This window comes from Mobula birostris, chromosome 19 (genome assembly GCF_030028105.1).
Source record: "Mobula birostris isolate sMobBir1 chromosome 19, sMobBir1.hap1, whole genome shotgun sequence".
NCBI lineage: Eukaryota > Metazoa > Chordata > Chondrichthyes > Myliobatiformes > Myliobatidae > Mobula > Mobula birostris.
The window spans coordinates 526,195-545,019 of NC_092388.1; the positions used below are offsets into that span (position 1 = coordinate 526,195).

At 41.7% G+C, this 18,825-nt stretch overlaps 1 protein-coding gene across 5 annotated transcripts in view; it reads right to left on the bottom strand.

Annotated features, from left to right (window-relative positions):
* The window catches only part of hycc1 (hyccin PI4KA lipid kinase complex subunit 1), a 118,198-nt gene that overhangs the window by 24,437 nt on the left and 74,936 nt on the right, over positions 1-18,825 (bottom strand). For all 5 annotated transcript variants that reach the window (XM_072283089.1, XM_072283088.1, XM_072283087.1 and 2 more), the window contains 2 exons: positions 1,257-1,344; positions 410-569 (listed from right to left, as the gene is read on the bottom strand). In XM_072283089.1, coding sequence (XP_072139190.1) covers positions 410-569; positions 1,257-1,344 — 248 coding nt within the window. The remainder of the gene's footprint in view (positions 1-409; positions 570-1,256; positions 1,345-18,825) is intronic.

Sequence of the window (18,825 nt, forward strand, 5' to 3'; positions counted from 1 at the left end):
TTCTTCTTCGCACATTGGATGTATGACTCTCTTTGTGGTGTTTTTGTGAATTTTATTGTTTTTTTGTTTCATGGCATGGCTGCCTCTAAAAAGCTGAATCTCAAGGTTGTATATGGTTTACATACTGCAATAATAAATGTACTTTGACACAGCTCTTTTCAAAAAGATGAATCTTAAAATTGTATATGTTATACATACTTTGATAATAAATATACTTTGACACCACTTCTTTTCCATCTTGTGTTATCTAATTCAAATAAACTATTTCCTATCCAAACTAAAATCTAAAATGTCATACCACCTTATGCAACAATGGGTAGATTGCTTTGTGACATAGTTATAAAATATTAAATTAAAGGTTATTTTGATCCAGTTCTAACCATCTCCCTTACACTTATCTTGTTCTTACCATTTCTCTTCCATCGATGTCCTCGTATCGATAAACTCGTGACTGCATTCCGAGATATTCTGGATGAGGTTGGAGTTATCTCTACCTGAATACATCGTGGTGCATCTTTTGAAGATTTTAGGGCAGACGAGGGCAATGTATTTTTGATTGCATTTCCAACCTACAAAAAGTTTCACTAACAATAAGTTAAATTTAGCATTTGCCATTTTATAAACAAGATCATAAAGCATAGAAGTTCCACAATTCCATCATGGCTACTTTATTATCCATCTCAACCCCATTCTCCTGCCTTCTCCCTGTAACCTTTGACACCCTTATTGACCAGGAATTTATCAATCTCTGCTTTAAATATACCCAATGGTTTGGCCTCCACAGTCAGGCATTGAATTCTGCACATTCACTACCATCTGGCTAAAGAAATTCCTCCTCATCTCTGTTCTGATAAGAGACATACTGTAGATCAAGTGGACAGCAAGAGACATTTTCCCAGGGTGGATATGGCTAATATCAGTGAGCATAGTTCTAAGGTGAGTTGAGGGTTAGGGTCAGTGTGGAACGTGCTACCAAAGGTGGTTGTAGAGGCAGATACATTAAGGACATTTTAGAAACTCTTAGATGGGCATATGGATGATAGAAAAATGAGGACTATATAGGAGGGAAGGGTTAGATTGATCTTAAAATAAGTTAAAAAGTTGCTTCAGCATCATGGGCCAAAGGACCTGTGTTGTGATGTAATGTTCTAAGTGCGTTTTTGGATTTAGAGATCTAAGTTGTCATAAAAGAGCAGTTTTTAAATCACAACCCAATGGAATAAGCTCTAAATCTTAAACGTCACATAATTACCCACCAGCAGAGGTTCTGGAAACATTTCCAATTGTGCTCTATACAACACATCATCCAAAGCTTTGCAAGCCAAGTCCCATTCTCCATTATATCTGGGGAGAGCAGAAATTATAAACAGTAAGCAATGTAAATCAACTATCCATACAAAATATGAATTTGTGTATAATATCTTCAAATAAGAAAAATATTTTTCATTCCCATTCAGGCCAGCATAAAACACATCTAGAATTTAAATGCGAGCACCCTAACTCCCCTTGTCCACATGCAGTGCCGCAGAGTTATACAGGGTGTGATCTTATAGAGCAGTGGTCCCCAACCACCGGGCCGCAAAGATGTGCTACCGGGCCATGAGGAAACAATATGATTTGATGATATGAGTCAGCTGCACCTTTCCTCATTCCCTGCCACGCACTGTTGAATTTGAACACCACCCCCCACTGCCCCGGTCAGCTGGTCCGCAAGAATATCGCCAATATTAAACCGGTCTGCGGTGCAAAACAGGTTGGGGACCCCTGTAAAAGGAGCACTTAATGGAACAGCGTTAACCTCTGGGATGATACAAATCCCCAGTTTTCAACTGTACACCAATACTCATTTTTTTTCTTTTAAGAGGAGCTCATAATATGAAATATTAAATACAGTATTTATACAAGTGTGCCCCCACAAAATTATTCAGAGTCTTCCCCAATCAGAAGCCTGGATGAACCATGAGATCCAAAATCTGCTGAGAACCAGATTAGAGGCATTAAAGTCTGATGACCAACAAACATAGAAAACCCACAGCACAATACAGGCCCTTCAGCCCACAATACTGTGCCAAACATGTACTTACTTTAGAAATTACCTAGGATTACCCATAGCCCTTTATTTTTCTAAGCTCCATGGAGTCTCTTAAAAGACCCTATCATATCGCCACCGTTCCCTAGCCTTTAGCATCATCATGGAAAAGGATAGAATCAGAGAGAACAGGAAAGTGTTTAATTGGGGAAGGGCAAATTATGAGGCTATAAGGATAGAACTTGCGGGTGTGAATTGGGATGATGTTTTTGCAGGGAAATGTACTATGGACATGTGGTCGATGTTTAGAGATCTCTTGCAGGATGTTAGGGATAAATTTGTCCCGGTGAGGAAGATAAAGAATGGTAGGGTGAAGGAACCATGGGTGATAAGTGAGGTGGAAAATCTAGCCAGGTGGAAGAAGGCAGCATACATGAAGTTTAGGAAGCAAGGATCAGATGGGTCTATTGAGGAATATAGGGTAGCAAGAAAGGAGCTTAAAAAGGGGCTGAGAAGAGCAAGAAGGGGGCATGAGAAGGCCTTGGCAAGTAGGGTAAAGGAAAACCAAGGCATTCTTCAATTATGTGAAGAAAAAAAGGATGACAGGAGTGAAGGTAGGATCGACTAGAGATAAAGGTGGGAAGATGTGCCTGGAGGCTGTGGAAGTGAGCGAGGTCCTCAATGAATACTTCTCTTCGAAATTCACCAATGAGAGGGAACTTGATGGTGAGGACAATATGAGTGAGGTTGATGTTCTGGAGAATGTTGATATTAAGGGAGAGGAGGTGTTAGAGTTATTAAAATACATTAGGATGGATAAGTCCCCGGGGACTGACAGAATATTCCCCAGGCTGCTCCACGAGGCGAGGGAAGAGATTGCTGAGCCACTGGCTAGGATCTTTATGTCCTCGTTGTCCACGGGAATGGTACCGGAGGATTGGAGGGAGGCGAATGTTGTCCCCTTGTTCAAAAAAGGTAGTAGGGATAGTCCGGGTAATTATAGACCAGTGAGCCTTACGTCTGTGGTGGGAAAGCTGTTGGAAAATATTCTTAGAGATAGGATCTATGGGCATTTAGAGAATCACAGTCTGATCAGGGACAGTCAGCATGGCTTTGTGAAGGGCAGATCGTGTCTAACAAGCCTGATAGGAGTTCTTTGAGGAGGTGACCAGGCATATAGATGACGGTAGTGCAGTGGATGTGATCTATATGGATTTTAGTAAGGCATTTGACAAGGTTCAACACGGTAGGCTTATTCAGAAAGTCAAAAAGCATGGGATCCAAGGAAGTTTGGCCAGGTGGATTCAGAATTGGCTTGCCTGCAGAAGGCAGAGGGTCATGGTGGACGGAGTACATTCAGATTGGAGGATTGTGACTAGTGGTGTCCCACAAGGATCTGTTCTGGGACTTCTACTTTTCGTGGTTTTTATTAACGACCTGGATGTGGGGGTAGAAGAGTGGGTTGGCAAGTTTGCAGACACCACAAAGGTTGGTGGTGTTGTAGATAGTGTAGAGGATTGTCGAAGATTGCAGAGAGACATTGATAGGATGCAGAAGTGGGCTGAGAAGTGGCAGATGGAGTTCAACACGCAGAAGTATTAAGTGGTACACTTTGGAAGGACAAACTCCAAGGCAGAGTACAAAGTAAATGGCAGGATACTTGGTAGTGTGGAGCAGCAGAGGGATCTGGGGGTGCATGTCAACAGATCCCTGAAAGTTTCTTCACAGGTAGATAGGGTAGTTAAGAAAGCTTATGGGGTGTTAGCTTTCATAAGTCGAGGGATAGAGTTTAAGAGTCGCGATGTAATGATGCAGCTCTATAAAACTCTGGTTAGGCCACACTTGGAGTACTGTGTCCTGTTCTGCTCGCCTCACTATAGGAAGGATGTGGAAGCATTGGAAAGGGTACAGAGGAGATTTACCAGGATGCTGCCTGGTTTAGAGAGTATGCATTATGATCAGAGATTAAGGGAGTTTAGGGCTTTACTCTTTGGAGAGAAGGAGGATGAGAGGAGATTGATACAGGTATACAAGAGATTAGGAGGAATAGATAGAGTGGATAGCCAGCGTCTCTTCCCAGGGCACCACTGCTCAATACAAGGGGAAATGGCTTTAAGGTAAGGGATGGGAAGTTCAAGGGGGATATTAGAGGAAGGTTTCTTACTCAGAGAGTGGTTGGTACGTGGAATGCACTGCCTGAGTCAGTGGTGGAGGCAGATACACTAGTGAAGTTTAAGAGACTACTAGACAGGTATATGGAGGAATTTAAGGTGGGGGGGTTATATGGGAGGCAGGGTTTGAGGGTCGGCACAACATTGTGGGCCAAAGGCCCTGTAATGTGCTGTACTATTCTGTGTTCTACGTATCCGCCTCCACCACCGTTGCCAGCAGCCCACTCCACACACTCACCATTCTCTGCGTAAAAAAACTTACCCCTGACATCTCCTCTGTACTTACTTCCAAGCACCTTAAAACTGTGCCCTCTTGTCTCCTTACTTTCTCAATAAGCCTTATATGGGGTACCTTATCAAATGCCTTGCTGAAATCCATATACACTACATCTACTGCTCTACCTTCATCAATGTGTTTAGTCACATCCTCAAAACATTTAGTCAGACTCGTAAGGCACGACCTGCCTTTGACAAAGCCATGCTGACTATTCCTAATCATATTATGCCTCTCCAAATGCTCATAAATCCTGCTTCTCAGGATCTTTTCCATCAACTTACCAACCACTGAAGTAAGACTTACTGATCAATAATTTCCTGGGCTATCTCTACTCCCTTTCTTGAATAAGGGAACAACATCTGCAACCCTCCAATCCTCCAGAACCTTTCCCATCCCCAGTAATGATGCAAAGATCATTGCCAGAGGATCAGCAATCTCCTCCCTTGCCTCCCACAGCAGCCTGGGGTATATCTCGTCCAGTCCTGGTGATTTATCCAACTTGATGCTTTCCAAAAGCTCCAGCACACCCTCTTTCTTAATATCTAAATGTTCAAGCTTTTCAGTCCGCTGTAAGTCATCCCTACAATCGCCAAGGTCCTTTTCCGTACTGAATACTGAAGCAAAGTATTCATTAGGTACCTCAGCTATCTCCTCCAGTTCCATACACACTTTTCCACTGTCACACTTGATTAGTCCTATTCTCTCTCATCTTATCCTCTTGCTTTTCACATACTTGTAGAATGCCTTGGGGTTTTCCTTAATCCTGCTCGCTAAGGCCTTCTCATGGCCCCTTCTAGCTCTCCTAATTTCATTCTTAAGCACCTTCTTGCTAGCCTCATAATTTTCTAAATACCTTTCATTACTTAGTCTTTTGAACCTTTCGTATGCTTTTCTTTTCTTTTTGACTACATTTTCAACAGCCTTTGTACACCACGGTTCCTGTACCCTACCATCTCATTGGAACATACCTCTGCAGAACATCACGCAAATATTCCCTGAACATTTGCCACATTTCTGCCGTACATTTCCCTGAGAACATCTTTTCCCCAATCTATACTTCCAAGTTCCTGCCTGATAGCTTCATATTTCCCCTTCCTCCAGTTAAACACTTTCCTAACTTGTCTGTTCAATAACTTAATCGTTCAATAACTCTTGTAATAAAGTTACAAGACGTCCAGGTAGGATCCCCATAAGCCATCTCATTGGCAAAGTGGCAATTCCAGACCGAGACTGAATCAATGAAGGATGCTTGACAGTTGTGCAGGGCTTTAACACCATCACTTCTTGCAAAGTTTTATCAAGCAACGTAGCAGACAATAGGGCTTCACTTCCAGACAAGATCAATGCCTTCTATATTCACTTTCACTGTCAAAACATGGAACAACTATCACAAACTCCCACATCTTCCGATGATCCTGAGATTTCAGTCCGTGAAGCCCACATGTGAGAAACCTTCAGGACAGTGACCCCAAGAAAAGCATCCAGCCCAAAGGAGTACCTGGCCAAGTACTAAAGACCTGTGCTGATCAACTCGATGGTGTGTTCACTGAAATCTTTAACCTCTCGCATCAGCATTGTGTAGTACCTACCTGGGTCAAGCAGGCTTCAATTATACTAGCGCCCAAGAAGAGTGTGGTGACCTGCCTCACTGACTATCATACAGTCACAAAGTCATAGAAAAGTACAGCACCGAAACAGGCCCTTCGGCCTATCTAGTCCATGCCAAACCATTTAAACAGCCTACTCCATTGACCTCCACTGGAACCATAGCCTTCTATATCCAACTATCCATGTACCTATCCAAACTACTCATAAACATTGAAGTTGAATATGCATACAGTATTAGTATTTGCAGCTCATTTCACACTCTTGGGACATTCTGAGTGAAGATCCCCTTAAACTTTTCACCTATCACCCTTAACCTATAACCTCTCACTATGGTCCCACCCAACCTCAGTGGAAAAGCCTGCTTGCATTTACCCTATCAATACACTTCAATTTTGTATACCTCCATCAAACTTCCTCTCAATCTTCTACATTCCAAGGAATAAAGTCCTAATCTATTCAATCTTTCCTCATAACTCGGGTCCTCCAGACCCAGTAACATTCTTGTAAATTTTCTCTGTACCTTTTCAGCCTTATTTACATCTTTCTTGTAGGTTGGTGACCAGAACTGCATACTATACTCCAAATTAGGCCTCACCAATATCTGAAACAACTTCAACATAACGTCCCACCTCCTGCACTTTGATTTATAAAGGCCAATGTACCAAAAGCTTTCTTTACGAAACTACCTGCCTCTGATGCCACTTTCAATGAATTATGAACCAGTATTGCCAGGTCCCTTTGTTCTACAGCACTGTGTGCCCCACCATTCACTGAAGTGCAACAATATGCATTTGTCTGCATTAAATTCCATCTGCCATTTTTCCAGCTGATGCAGAACCTCCTGCAAGCCATGACAGCCAAGTCTGGTGTCATCTGCAAATTTGTTAATCAAATTAACCACATTATCATCCTGATTATTGATATAGATGACAAACAACAATGAACCTAGCACCGATCCCTGTGGCACTCCATTAGTCATAGGTCTCCATTCAGAGAGGCAACCATTTACTACCACTCTCTGACTTCTCCCACAAGCCAATGCCAAATGCAATTTATTACCTCCCCTTGAATGACAAGCAACTGAACCTTCTTGACCAACCTCCCATGCCGGACCTTGTTAAATGTCTTAAAGTCCAAGTAGACAACATCCACTGCTTTGCCTTCATCAACTTTCATGATAACTTTCTCAGAAAACTAAGATTAGTTAGACATGACTTACCACACAAAAAGCCATGCTGACTATTTCTAATCAGTCCATGTCTACCCAAATGCTCATATACCTGGTCCCTTAGAATACCTTCCAATAACTTTCCTACTACTTACATCAGACTTACCAGCCGATGATTTCCTAGTTTTTTTTTTAAATGAGCCTTTCATAAACAGCAGAACAACATTGGCTATCCTCCAATCCTTCGGTACCTTGTCTGTCGCAAAGGATGATTTAAATATCTCTGCTAAGGCCCCAGCAACTTCTACACTTGCCTCCCATAATGTCTGGGGGAACATCCTGGCCGACCCTGTGGATTTATCCACCCGAAGTTGCCTTAAGACATCTCCGCCTCCATAATTTGTACAGGGTGCCATTCTGCCTCACCTCTTTAGACTCTGTTCATCTCCTGAGTAGACACAGATGCAAAGAATGCATTAAAGAACTCCCCCATCTCTCAACGCTATGAATAGATTACCATTCTGGACTCTCTTGGTGGCACTAGATGCAGTAGGTCATTTTTGGCTGGACTCCAGACATTTTTCAATATTTTATCACCCTTCTATTATATATATTAAAGTGTCTTTAACACCTTTTATACGTTTGAATTTTGAACTTTAATCGACGGAAATGTCTAGGCAAAGAAACTGAAAATGGAAACGGGAAGAAGGAAGGTGCTTTCGAACAATCTAAACAATCTCAAATTACTTTGCAAGCTATCTTGGACTAATTGGATGAAACGCTCGACAAGAGATTCGCTGCATTGGAAGCAAAGTTGAAGGAGAAGCAAAGTAAATTGAAAGCACTTGGAAAAGAGAGCGAAAAACAGCAGTAACAAATTTCAGAGCTTATTAAAGCGGGGAATCAGAGAGATTCTAGAATGAACTCATTGGAAAAGAAATCAAATTCGACTACGCGTACATTGGAGCAGTATAAAGCCAAGATTATTGACTCAGAGAGTCACAATTGTAGACAGAATTTGCGAATAATAGGACTCAGTGAAGATGTTGAGAGTGGAGACCTTACTAAATTTTTTTCTCAATTTTTAATGGAAGTCTTTGGCCAGGAAGTCTTTTCTTCCCCTCCAGTACTCGATTCTGCACACCATTCATTAAAACCAAAACCCTCAAAAGAGTTACAAACGTGTCCCATTATTCTCCGGTTTCATTACGTGAGTACTAAGGAGTACTTAATTCGAATTGCTCGTCGGAAAGGAGTTATTGTTCATCAAAATCTTAAGTTTCGTTTGGTTGAATATTATTGCTCTGAGGTATTCCAAGAAAGATTGTGTTTTAGATCGATAATGTCGGAATTATTTCAAAGGAATTATCGCCCGACGCTGTTACACCCTGCTCGCTTAAGAATTGTTCTACCCGATAATTCGTTTAAATGGTCTAAAACCGTGGAAGACGCACAACAATTTCTCCAAGAACATTCCTTGAGCTCGGATGTTTAATTAATTTATTGTTCTTTTGAGTTTGTATACACCTGGTTTACTAGTTAATAATCAGCATATAGATTCAGATATTTTACGTGCATGGAGCTTTGGCCTTGGACTGAGTCTTATGGTACTTTGTTTTGGCTTATGTCTGCTCTATGTTATTATTCCTTTTCTTTCCTTTGATTACCTTATTTTTGTATTTTTAAATGTCCGCTTTAGAAAACTATTAAGACTTTGATTTGGTGATCATTTGATTTTTCTTGAAATATTATTAAGATTGTACTCTGTTGTATTTCTTAATACCAGGTCTCTTAAAATGGTCTGTAAAGGATTGTTTTTTTTTCATTTAGCTATGTTTGGCATTCCGTTTGTAATGTTTAGACTATTGGTGGATTGCATTTTAGATCGCTGATGTCAGAATTACACCAAAGGAACTTTCGCCTGGTGCTGTTATACCCCGCCTGCTAAAGAGTTGTTTTATCCGATAATTTGCTTAAACGGTTTAAAACCATGGTTGATGCACAACAATTTTTCGAAAAACATTCCTTAAGCTCGGATGTTTAATTAATTTACCGTTCTTTTGAGTTTGTATATACCTGGTTTATTAGTTTATAACCTGCATATAGATTCAGACATTTTACATTCGTAGAGCTTTGGCCCTGGGCTGAGTTTTCTGGTACTTTGGTTTCGCTATTATCTGTTCTATGTTAATATCCCTTTTCTTTTCCTTAACTATTTTATTTTTCTTTTATTTTTTAAGTGTCTGTTTTAGAAAATTATTAATACTTTGACATGCTGATCATTTGATTTTTTTTGAACTATTAAGATTGTACTCTGTTCTATTTCTTAAGACCAGATCTTTTAAAATGGTTGGTAAAAGATTGTTTTTTTTTCCATCCAACTATATTTGGCATTCCACTTGTAATGTTTAGACTATGGGTGGATTTTTTTATTTTATTTTTTATAATTGGAGATTTGCCATCAGAGAGATGGGGATTGGGCGGTTCTTAGTATACTAGCTGCCAATTGACTAGGTTTCTGGGCTCTGTGGGAGGGGGAGGTGGGTAGTTTTACTTTTTTTTCCACTTGGGCTAACTTGAAACTACAAAAATGTCTGTATTGTCATAACTTCCGGCTCCTCTTGAAACTTTTGTTCCTCTTCCTGATTTGTGAGTTTCCTGCACAATTTGGTTAACCCTTTACTTACCATATGGTTTATTTAAGGAACATGGATAATATTATTAACTTTGTTTCATGGAACACGAATGGTCTGAAACATCCAATTAAACGGAAGAAGATCTTTAAAGTTTTTCAGAGATAGAATGCTCAGGTTATTTTTGCGCAGGAGACTCATGTGAGGAAGGAGGATAATCAGCGTTATTTTAGGTTTTGGAAGGAACAACAGTTTCATTCAAACTCATCAACCAAAGTGAAAGGTGTTTCCATTTTTATAGATTCTTCGATCTCATTTGTTCATTATGACGTAGTTTCAGACCCATATGGTAGATTTCTTTTAATTATTGGTTTACTTTATAACCAAAAAGTAGTTTGTTAATGTTTATGCACCAAATATTGATTATCCTGAATTTTTTAAATATTTAAATGAATATATGTTAATAATGGGAGGTGATTTTAATTGTTGTTTGAATCCTATGATGGATAGGTCTACACCCAAACAGGCTTTTCCAAAACAAATCTTCTATTTTTATTAATTCCTTTTTAGTTGACTCTGGAATTTTAGACGTTTGGAGATTTCTACATCCTAATGATAAAGAGTTCTCTTTCTTTTCTCATGTATATCATAGTTACTCTAGAATCAATTACTTTTTTATTGACTCTCAATTAGTTTCATTTGTCACTACCTGTGAGTATGATACAATCGCCATTTCCGACCATGCGCCTTTGAAATTATCAATTAAATTTAGAGATGCAAGTTTTAGTACTAGACAATGGAGGTTCAATTCTACTTTGCTTCAAGATTTAAAATGTGATAATTTTATTAAAGAACAGATTGCATTTTTCTTTTCATCTAACTCAACGGAAGAAATTTCCAATGGGATATTATGGGATACCTTGAAAGCATATATTCGCAGGCAAATTACTTCATACTCAGCTGGAGTGAAAAAAACATATTAATAGTGAAATACTTATGTTGGTTGATAAGATTAAAGAAATTGATAAAAAAAATATTCCATTGCTCCTAATTTGGAGCTTTACAAAGAGAGAGTTGAACTTCAGACATAACATAGTTTGTTATTAACAGCTCCGATTAAAAATCAATTACTTAAAATTAACAGTCAATTTTACATACATGGTGATAAATTGGGCAAATTACTGGCTAATCAATTGAAAGCTGCTTTGGCAAAACGTCAGATTAATAAAGTTCGTAGATGGGATGGTAATTTGACGATTGACCATGATGAAATTAATAAATCTTTTCAAGAATTTTATACCAATTTATATCAATCAGAATTTCCTGATGATCCTACCATAATGCATGAATTTTTAAGAAAACTAAATATTCCGAAATTACCAGCCGATGAACGTTTAACATTAGATGCACCCATTACTAAAGAGGAAATAAGGAAAGCAATTCTTTCAATGAATTCTGGTAAAGCACCTAGCCCGGATGGGTATACACTTGAAGTTTATAAATTTTTTTCAGATGTACTTTCTCCCTGGTTATGTAGAATTTTTAAAGATGCCTTATCTGTAGGTAAATTACCACAATCCTTTTACGAAGCATCTATCTCATTAATTCCTAAAAAAGATAAAGATCCCACTGAATGTGCGTCATACAGACCTATATCTTTGTTGAATGGGGATTCTAAATTTTTTTCCAAAATATTAGCAATTAGAATAGAGAAGGTACTACCACAAATTGTCTCCAAAGATCAGACAGGATTTATTAAAAATCACTACTCACATTTTAATGTTAGGAGGCTATTGAACATTGTATACACTACTTCAGTTAAAACCCCAGAATGTGTTATTTCGCTTGACGCCGAGAAGGCATTTGACAGACTTGAATGGGAATATTTATTTGATATACTTGAGAAATTTAATTTCAGCTCAAAATTTATATCCTAGATTCAATTGATATATCGTACACCTCTGGCTGCTGTATTTACCAATAATCAGAGATCCTTGTTTTTTTAGGCTTTTTCGAGGTACTAGACGGGGCTGACTTTTAAAGTCCCTTACTTTTTGATATTGCCCTGGAGCCTTTGGTAATTGCTATTCGTGATTCACCTAATATACTTGGCATTATTCGTGGAAGAGTGTGCTTTTCCCATTAAATATGCAAGTTCCAATTTATAGACAATTACTGTTTAGATTAGTTACTGATTATTTTACTTATTTGGGTGTTAAAATTACTAAGAAGCACGAGGATCTATTTAAAATTAATTTTTTTTTACCCTTAATCGATCATGTTAAACAACTGCTTACTAAATGGTCCCCTTTGTCTTTATCTTTGATTGGTTGAATTAATATTATTAAGATGATTATTTTACCTAAACTTTTGTATCTATTTCAGGCGGTATCAATTTTTATCCATAAATCTTTTTTTGATATTATTGATTCTAAAATTTCTTCATATATACGGCAGAACAGAAATCCCAGGTTGAGTAAGAAATATTTACAGAAATCAAAAAAAAGGGTTTGGCTTTGCTGAATGTTAGATTTTACTACCGGGCAATTAACATTTGATATATAACGTTTTGGACACAAGAATTGGATGAAACTCAAAGTCCACAATGGATGAACCTCGAGCGGGAGTCTGTGCAGGGTTTTTCGTTGGCTTCTATTCTAGGAGCTGCGCTTCCCTTTGCATTTACTAAATTAAACAAACAAATGATAAATCCAATAATTAAACATGCAATACAAATATGGTTTCAATTTCGTAAATTCTTTGGATTGAACAAATTTATCCCGTCATCACAAAATACTCTGCAGATGCTGGGGTCAAAGCAAAACTCACAACACGCTGGAGGAACTCAGCAGGTCGGGCAGTACCTGTGGAAACGATCAGTCAACGTTTCGGGCCGGAACCCTTCATCAGGACTGTAGAGGGAAGGGGCAGAGGCCCTATAATGAAGGTGTGTGGGAGGGTGGGAAGGAGAAGGCTGGTAGGTTCCAGGTGAAAAACCAGTAAAGGGCAAGATAAAGGGGTGGGGGAGAGGCAGCAGGGAGGGGATAGGCAGGAAAAGTGAAGAAGGAATAGGGGAAAGCACAATGGGTAGTAGGAGGCGGAACCATGAAGAAGGTAGTAGGCAGCTGGGGGAGGGGGCAGAGTGAAACTGGGATAGGGGAAGGGAGGGGGAGGGAATTACCAGAAGTTGGAGAATTCAATGGTCATACCAAGGGGCTGAATACTACCTAGACGGTATATGAGGTGTTGCTCCTCCGACCTGAGTTTAGCCTCATCATGGCAGTAGAGGGGGCCACGTATAGACATATCCGAATGGGAATGTGAAGCAGAGTTGAAGTGGGTGGCAACCGGAAGATCCTGTCTGTTTTGGCGGACTGAGCAGAGGTGCTCGACGAAGTGGTCCCCCAATCTACGTCGGGTTTCACCGACGTAGAGGAGGCCACACCGGGAGCACCGGATGCAACAGATGACCCCAACAGACTCACAAGTGAAGTGTTGCCTCACTTGGAAGGACTGTTTGGGGCCCTGAATGGTGGCAAGAGAGGTGTAGGGACAGGTGTAGCACTTGCGCCTACAGGGATAAGTGCCATGTGGGAGATCCATGAAGAGGGACGTGTGGGCCAGAGAGTCGCGGAGGAACCGATCCCTGCGGAAAGCAGAGAGGGGTGGAGAGGGAAAGATGTGCTTAGTGGTGGGGTCCTGTTGAAGGTGGCGGAAGTTACGGAGGATAATATGCTGGATCTGGAGGGTGGTGGGGTGGTGGGGTGGTAGTCCCTCCGCGACTCCGTGGTGGGGAGATGGGGCATTAGCAGAAGTTTAAGAAGTCAATGTTCATGCCATCAGGTTGGAGACTACCTGAGTCCACACTCGTGTTGGAGGAACAACACCTTATATTCCATCTGTCTAATGCCTCCACAATCTCTAATGCTACTTCTTTCACAACCCTAGGGTGCAGTTCATCAAGTCCGGGTGACTTGTGTACCCACAGGTCTTTCAGCTTTTTGTGCACTTTCTCCCTTGTAATGTAACTGCACTCAGTTTTCCTCTCTTATACCCTTCAACATCTGGCACATTACTAGATGACCTACCATGTAAAAAGCCATGTTGACTATCCCTAATCGTTCCCTTTCTATCCAAAGTGCTAGATGAAATTTTGAAAAGCTCGATAGAACGGTTCTTTCCCTTCATGGGGTAAGTCTAGGACCAGAGGGCACAACTTCAAAATAAAAGGTCATACTTTACTTTATACTTTATTGTCACCAAACAACTGGTACTAGAACGTATAATCATCACAGCAATATTTGATTCTGCACTTCCCACTCCCTGGATTATAAATATTAAATATTAAAAATAGTAAAAATTAGTAAATATTAAAAATTTAAATTATAGATTATAAATAGAAAATAGAAAAATGGAAAGTAAGGTAGTGCAAAAAAAAAACCGAGAGGCAGGTCCGGATATTTGAAGGGTACGGCCCAGATCCGGGTCAGGATCCGTTTAGCAGTCTTATCACAGTTGGAAAGAAGCTGTTCCCAAATCTGGCCGTACGAGTCTTCAAGCTCCTGAGCCTTCTTCCGGAGGGAAGAGGGACAAAAAGTGTGTTGGCTGGGTGGGTCGTGTCCTTGATTATCCTGGCAGCACTGCTCCGACAGCGTGCGGTGTAAAGTGAGTCCACGGATAGAAGATTGGTTTGTGTGATGTGCTGTGCCATTTTCACGATCTTCTACAGTTTCTTTCTGTCTTGGACAGGACAACTTCCATACCAGGCTGTGGTGCACCCTAGAAGAATGCTTTCTACGGTGCATCTATAAAAATTAGTGAGGGTTTTAGGGGACAGGCCAAATTTCTTTAGTTTTCTCAGGAAGTAAAGGTGCTGGTGGGCCTTCTTGGCAGTGAACTCTGCTTGGTTGGACCAAGTCAGGTCATTTGTGATATTGACCCCGAGGAACTTAAAGCTTTTGACCTGTTCCACTTGCGCACCACTGATGTAAATTGGGTCGTGCGGTCCGCTACTCCTTCTGAAATCAACAACCAATTTCTTTGTCTTGCTGACGTTGAGGGATAGGTTATTGTCTTCGCACCATGCCACCAGGTTCTTAATTTCCTCTCTGTACTCAAACTCATCATTATCCGAGATACGGCCTACAATTGTTGTGTCATCAGCAAATTTATATATTGAGTTTGATGGAAACTTGGCTACACGATCATGGGTGTACAGTGAGTACAGCGGGGGAGGGGGCTGATTACACAGCCTTGTGGGGCGCTGGTGCTCAGAGTGATTGTAGAGGAGAGCTTGTCCCCTATTTTTACAGCCTGGGTCCTGTCTGTGAGGGAGTTGAAGATCCAGCTGCAGATCTGAGTGCTAAGGCCCAGGTTCCAGAGCTTAGGAATCAGTTTATTTGGAATGATGGTACTAAAGGCAGAGCTGTAGTCAATGAAGAGGAGCCTTACGTATTCGTCTTTATTCTCCAGGTGTTCTAAGGAGGAATGTAGGGCCAGAGACATGGCATCTGCCGTTGATCTGTTGCTCTGGTAGGCGAATTGCAAAGCGTCGAGGTTGACCAGTAGGCTGTGGTTGATATGTGCCATAACCAATCTCATGAAGCATTTCATAGCAATTGATGTCAGAGCCACAGGTCGATAGTCATTCAGGCATGCCACCTTGCTCTTCTTCGGCACTGGGATTATCATTGCCTTCTTAAAACACGAGGGAATCTTAGACTGAAGCAAGGAGCAATTGAAGATCTCAGCAAACACTCCAGCTAGTTCGCTTGCACAGGCCCAGAGAACCCGTCCTGGGACACCATTTGGGCCCATCACCTTCCTTGGATTTATTTTCAGGAAGGCCCTTCTAATGTCCTCCTCGGTGACGATGAATCTCGATGCCACCAGGTCCGGTTCATCCAGAGGGAGCAGGACGTTCCTCTTCTGTTTGAATCTTGTGAAGAATACATTAAGTTCGTCAGGAAGAGAAGCACCACAGTTATTCCCAGCCTTTTCTTTGCGCCCAGTGATCTCATTTAGACCCTGCCATAGTCTACTAGCATCCCTCTGGTTAGCCTGGGCTTTCAACTTGGCTTGATATTGCCTCTTGGCACCCTTAATGGCTTTCTGGAGTTCACGCCTGGATTCCGTGTAGTGACTAGTATCCCCGGACCTAAAAGCTAAAGCTCTAGCCTTTAAAAGGGACAAGACCTCATAATTCATCCAAGGTTTCCAGTTAGGGAATACCCAGATCGTCTTGCGAGGCACACAGTCCTCCCTGCATTTCCAAATAAAGTCTGTGACAGCTGAGGCATACTCATCGAGGTTAGCTGCTGAGTCCTTGAATACTAACCAGTCCACCGATTCAAAGCAGTCACAGAGGACCTCATCCGATTCCTCCGTCCAACGCAAAACTACTTTTGACACCGTGACCTCCTGCTTCAGTTTCTGTGTGTAAGCCTTTGAGGAGGAGTACGGCCTGATGGTCCGATTTTCCAAAGTGAGGTCGTGGGACAGAATGGTAGGCATCCTTGACTGCTGTGTAGCAGTGGTCAAGTATAATCAGGCCTCTAGTGGGACAGGAGACATGTTGGTATAACTTTCGCAGCACCTTTCTGAGGTTGGCCTGGTTAAAGTCCCCAGCTGTAATGAGCAAAGCCTCCGGATACCTGGTCTCAAGTTCACTGATGTTGGCATACAGTATGTTCAGAGCACACTCCACGTCCGCCTGGGGGGGGGGAATGTAGACCCCGCTGTCAGTATAACAGAGGTGAATTCCTGTGTCAGATAGTAGGGACGACACTTCACCGACAGGTGTTCCAGGTCCGGGCTGCAGGAGCTTGTCAGTGCCACTGTGTCCGAGCACCACGCAGTGTTGATCAGTAGGCAGACACCACCTCCCCTCGTCTTGCCCGAAGACGCCGTGCGGTCCATCCAATGGATCAAAAATCCCTCCAGTCGGATGGCACAGTCGGGGGTGTCAGGGGAGAGCCAGGTCTCGGTGAAACAGAATACACAGCAGTTCTGCATCTCCCTGCAGTAGGTGAGTCTCCCTTTAAGATCATCCACCTTGTTCTCTATGGCTTGCAAATTAGCTAGTAGGATGGCGGGCCCTGAAACCCCTCAGCTTCAATCTGACCAGCAGCCCAGCTCTTTTCCCACGCTTCCTCGGTAAATAGTGCATCTTTCCAGGTTTACATCGATGCAGTGTGTCGTCAGCTCTTTGAGGTTGGTGGATGCGTCCCGTGGGAATCAATCTGCGGGTCACGTCGTCTTGCGTTCCAGGTCGGGCCGAGTAACGGGAGAGGCTCCGCTGCCACTTCCAGCTGCCGGGGACCCGGGCTGTCGATTAGGTAGGGCCCCGAAGCCGACACTTAATCCCGGAGGGCCGGGCTCCTGGTTGAAACAAGTCCTTAAGCTGAGTCACAGTTGCGGAGGCCTCCGCTCCAGCTGAGCCTCGGGCTCGATTTCTGAGGTTGGCGGCGGAGGCCTCACTTCCGGCAGCTGTGGATGGCCACCAACGGGGCTTTAAGGTGGTCGCTCCGGGGAAGCGTCTGGGGCACCTTGAGGTCTCCGCCGTCACTTCTGTGTGGTCCTCTGCTCCGGAGAGGTGCTGGTCAGAATGGGCCGCGTCTCCAAGCGCTCCAGCACGGTAGCAGACCGCGGGTCTCCAGAAACGTGGTGGACCTCGTTGGTCGGGTCCAGGTGCGGTCTGGAGTTTAAGAAGCAGTTCTGGTGCAGTGGTCTCCAGCTGGGTCAGTATCTTCGCCAGGGTGTTGTTGATCTTGAACTTGCTAGATTGGAGGTTTAGAAGGGTTTCTCGGGTATAGGATAGTGGAAAGGGCAGTTTGCTCGGGAGAGCACGTGCAAAGTCGCCAGTTACCGGCACCATCTTTATCTTTTTGAATCCTTTGTAGTAATTTTTTTTTGTTCATGTATAAAGGAGCGGAGTTAACGACAAATAACTTTAGTCAAAGTAATATGACAGCCCAAGCTTTGTTTTTTTTTAAGTTTAGTTTCTTTTTCTCTCTTTATAAATATCTTTTTCATGGTCAATTACTATAAGATTGGGAGGCTAAACTATATTTGCTACTTGGAATTTGTGCTTGTACATGTTAACTGTTATTACTATAATCTTGATCTCTATGTATCATTACTATTATGTTTAATTTTGAAACTTAATAAAAAGATTGAAAAAAAAGATTACCATTCTGGTCCTCTGGAGAGCAATTTTTTGTCCTTGCAATCCTTTTTCTCTTAACATATATGTAGAATCCCTTAGAATTCTCCTTCACCTTGTCTGCTAAGGCAACCCCATGCCTTCTTTTAGCCAACTGATATATTTCTTAACGGTTTTGCATTTTGTATACTCCTTAAGCACCTCATTTGTTCCTACATGCCTATATCTGCAATGCACTTCCCTTTTTTTTGTTAATCAGGGCCTTAATACCTCTTGAAAACTAGGGTTCCTACACCCGTTATCTTTACCTTTTATTCTGACAGGTACATACAAGCTTTGCACTCTCAAAATTTTACTTTTGCAGCCTCCCACTTACCAAGTACACCTTTGACAAAAAAACAGCCTGTTCCAATCCACATTTGCCAGATCCCCTTTCTGATACCATCAAAATTGGCCTTTCTCCAAATTAGAATCTTAGACTGCATACCAGGCCCATCCTTGAAACTAATGGCATTATGAACACTAGATGCAAAGTGTTCCCCTACACAAAATGTCCTGTGTCATTCTCTACCAGCAGATCCACAGATCACACTCTCTCTCATTGGGACTCCTATGTACTGATTAAGCAAACTCTCCTGAACATATTTGACAAACTCTATCCCATCCAATCCTTTTACAGTATGGAAGTCCACTCAATATGTCGAAAGTTAAAATCACATACTATAACAACCTTATGTTAATTGCAATAGTCTGCAATCCCTTGACAAATTTGTTC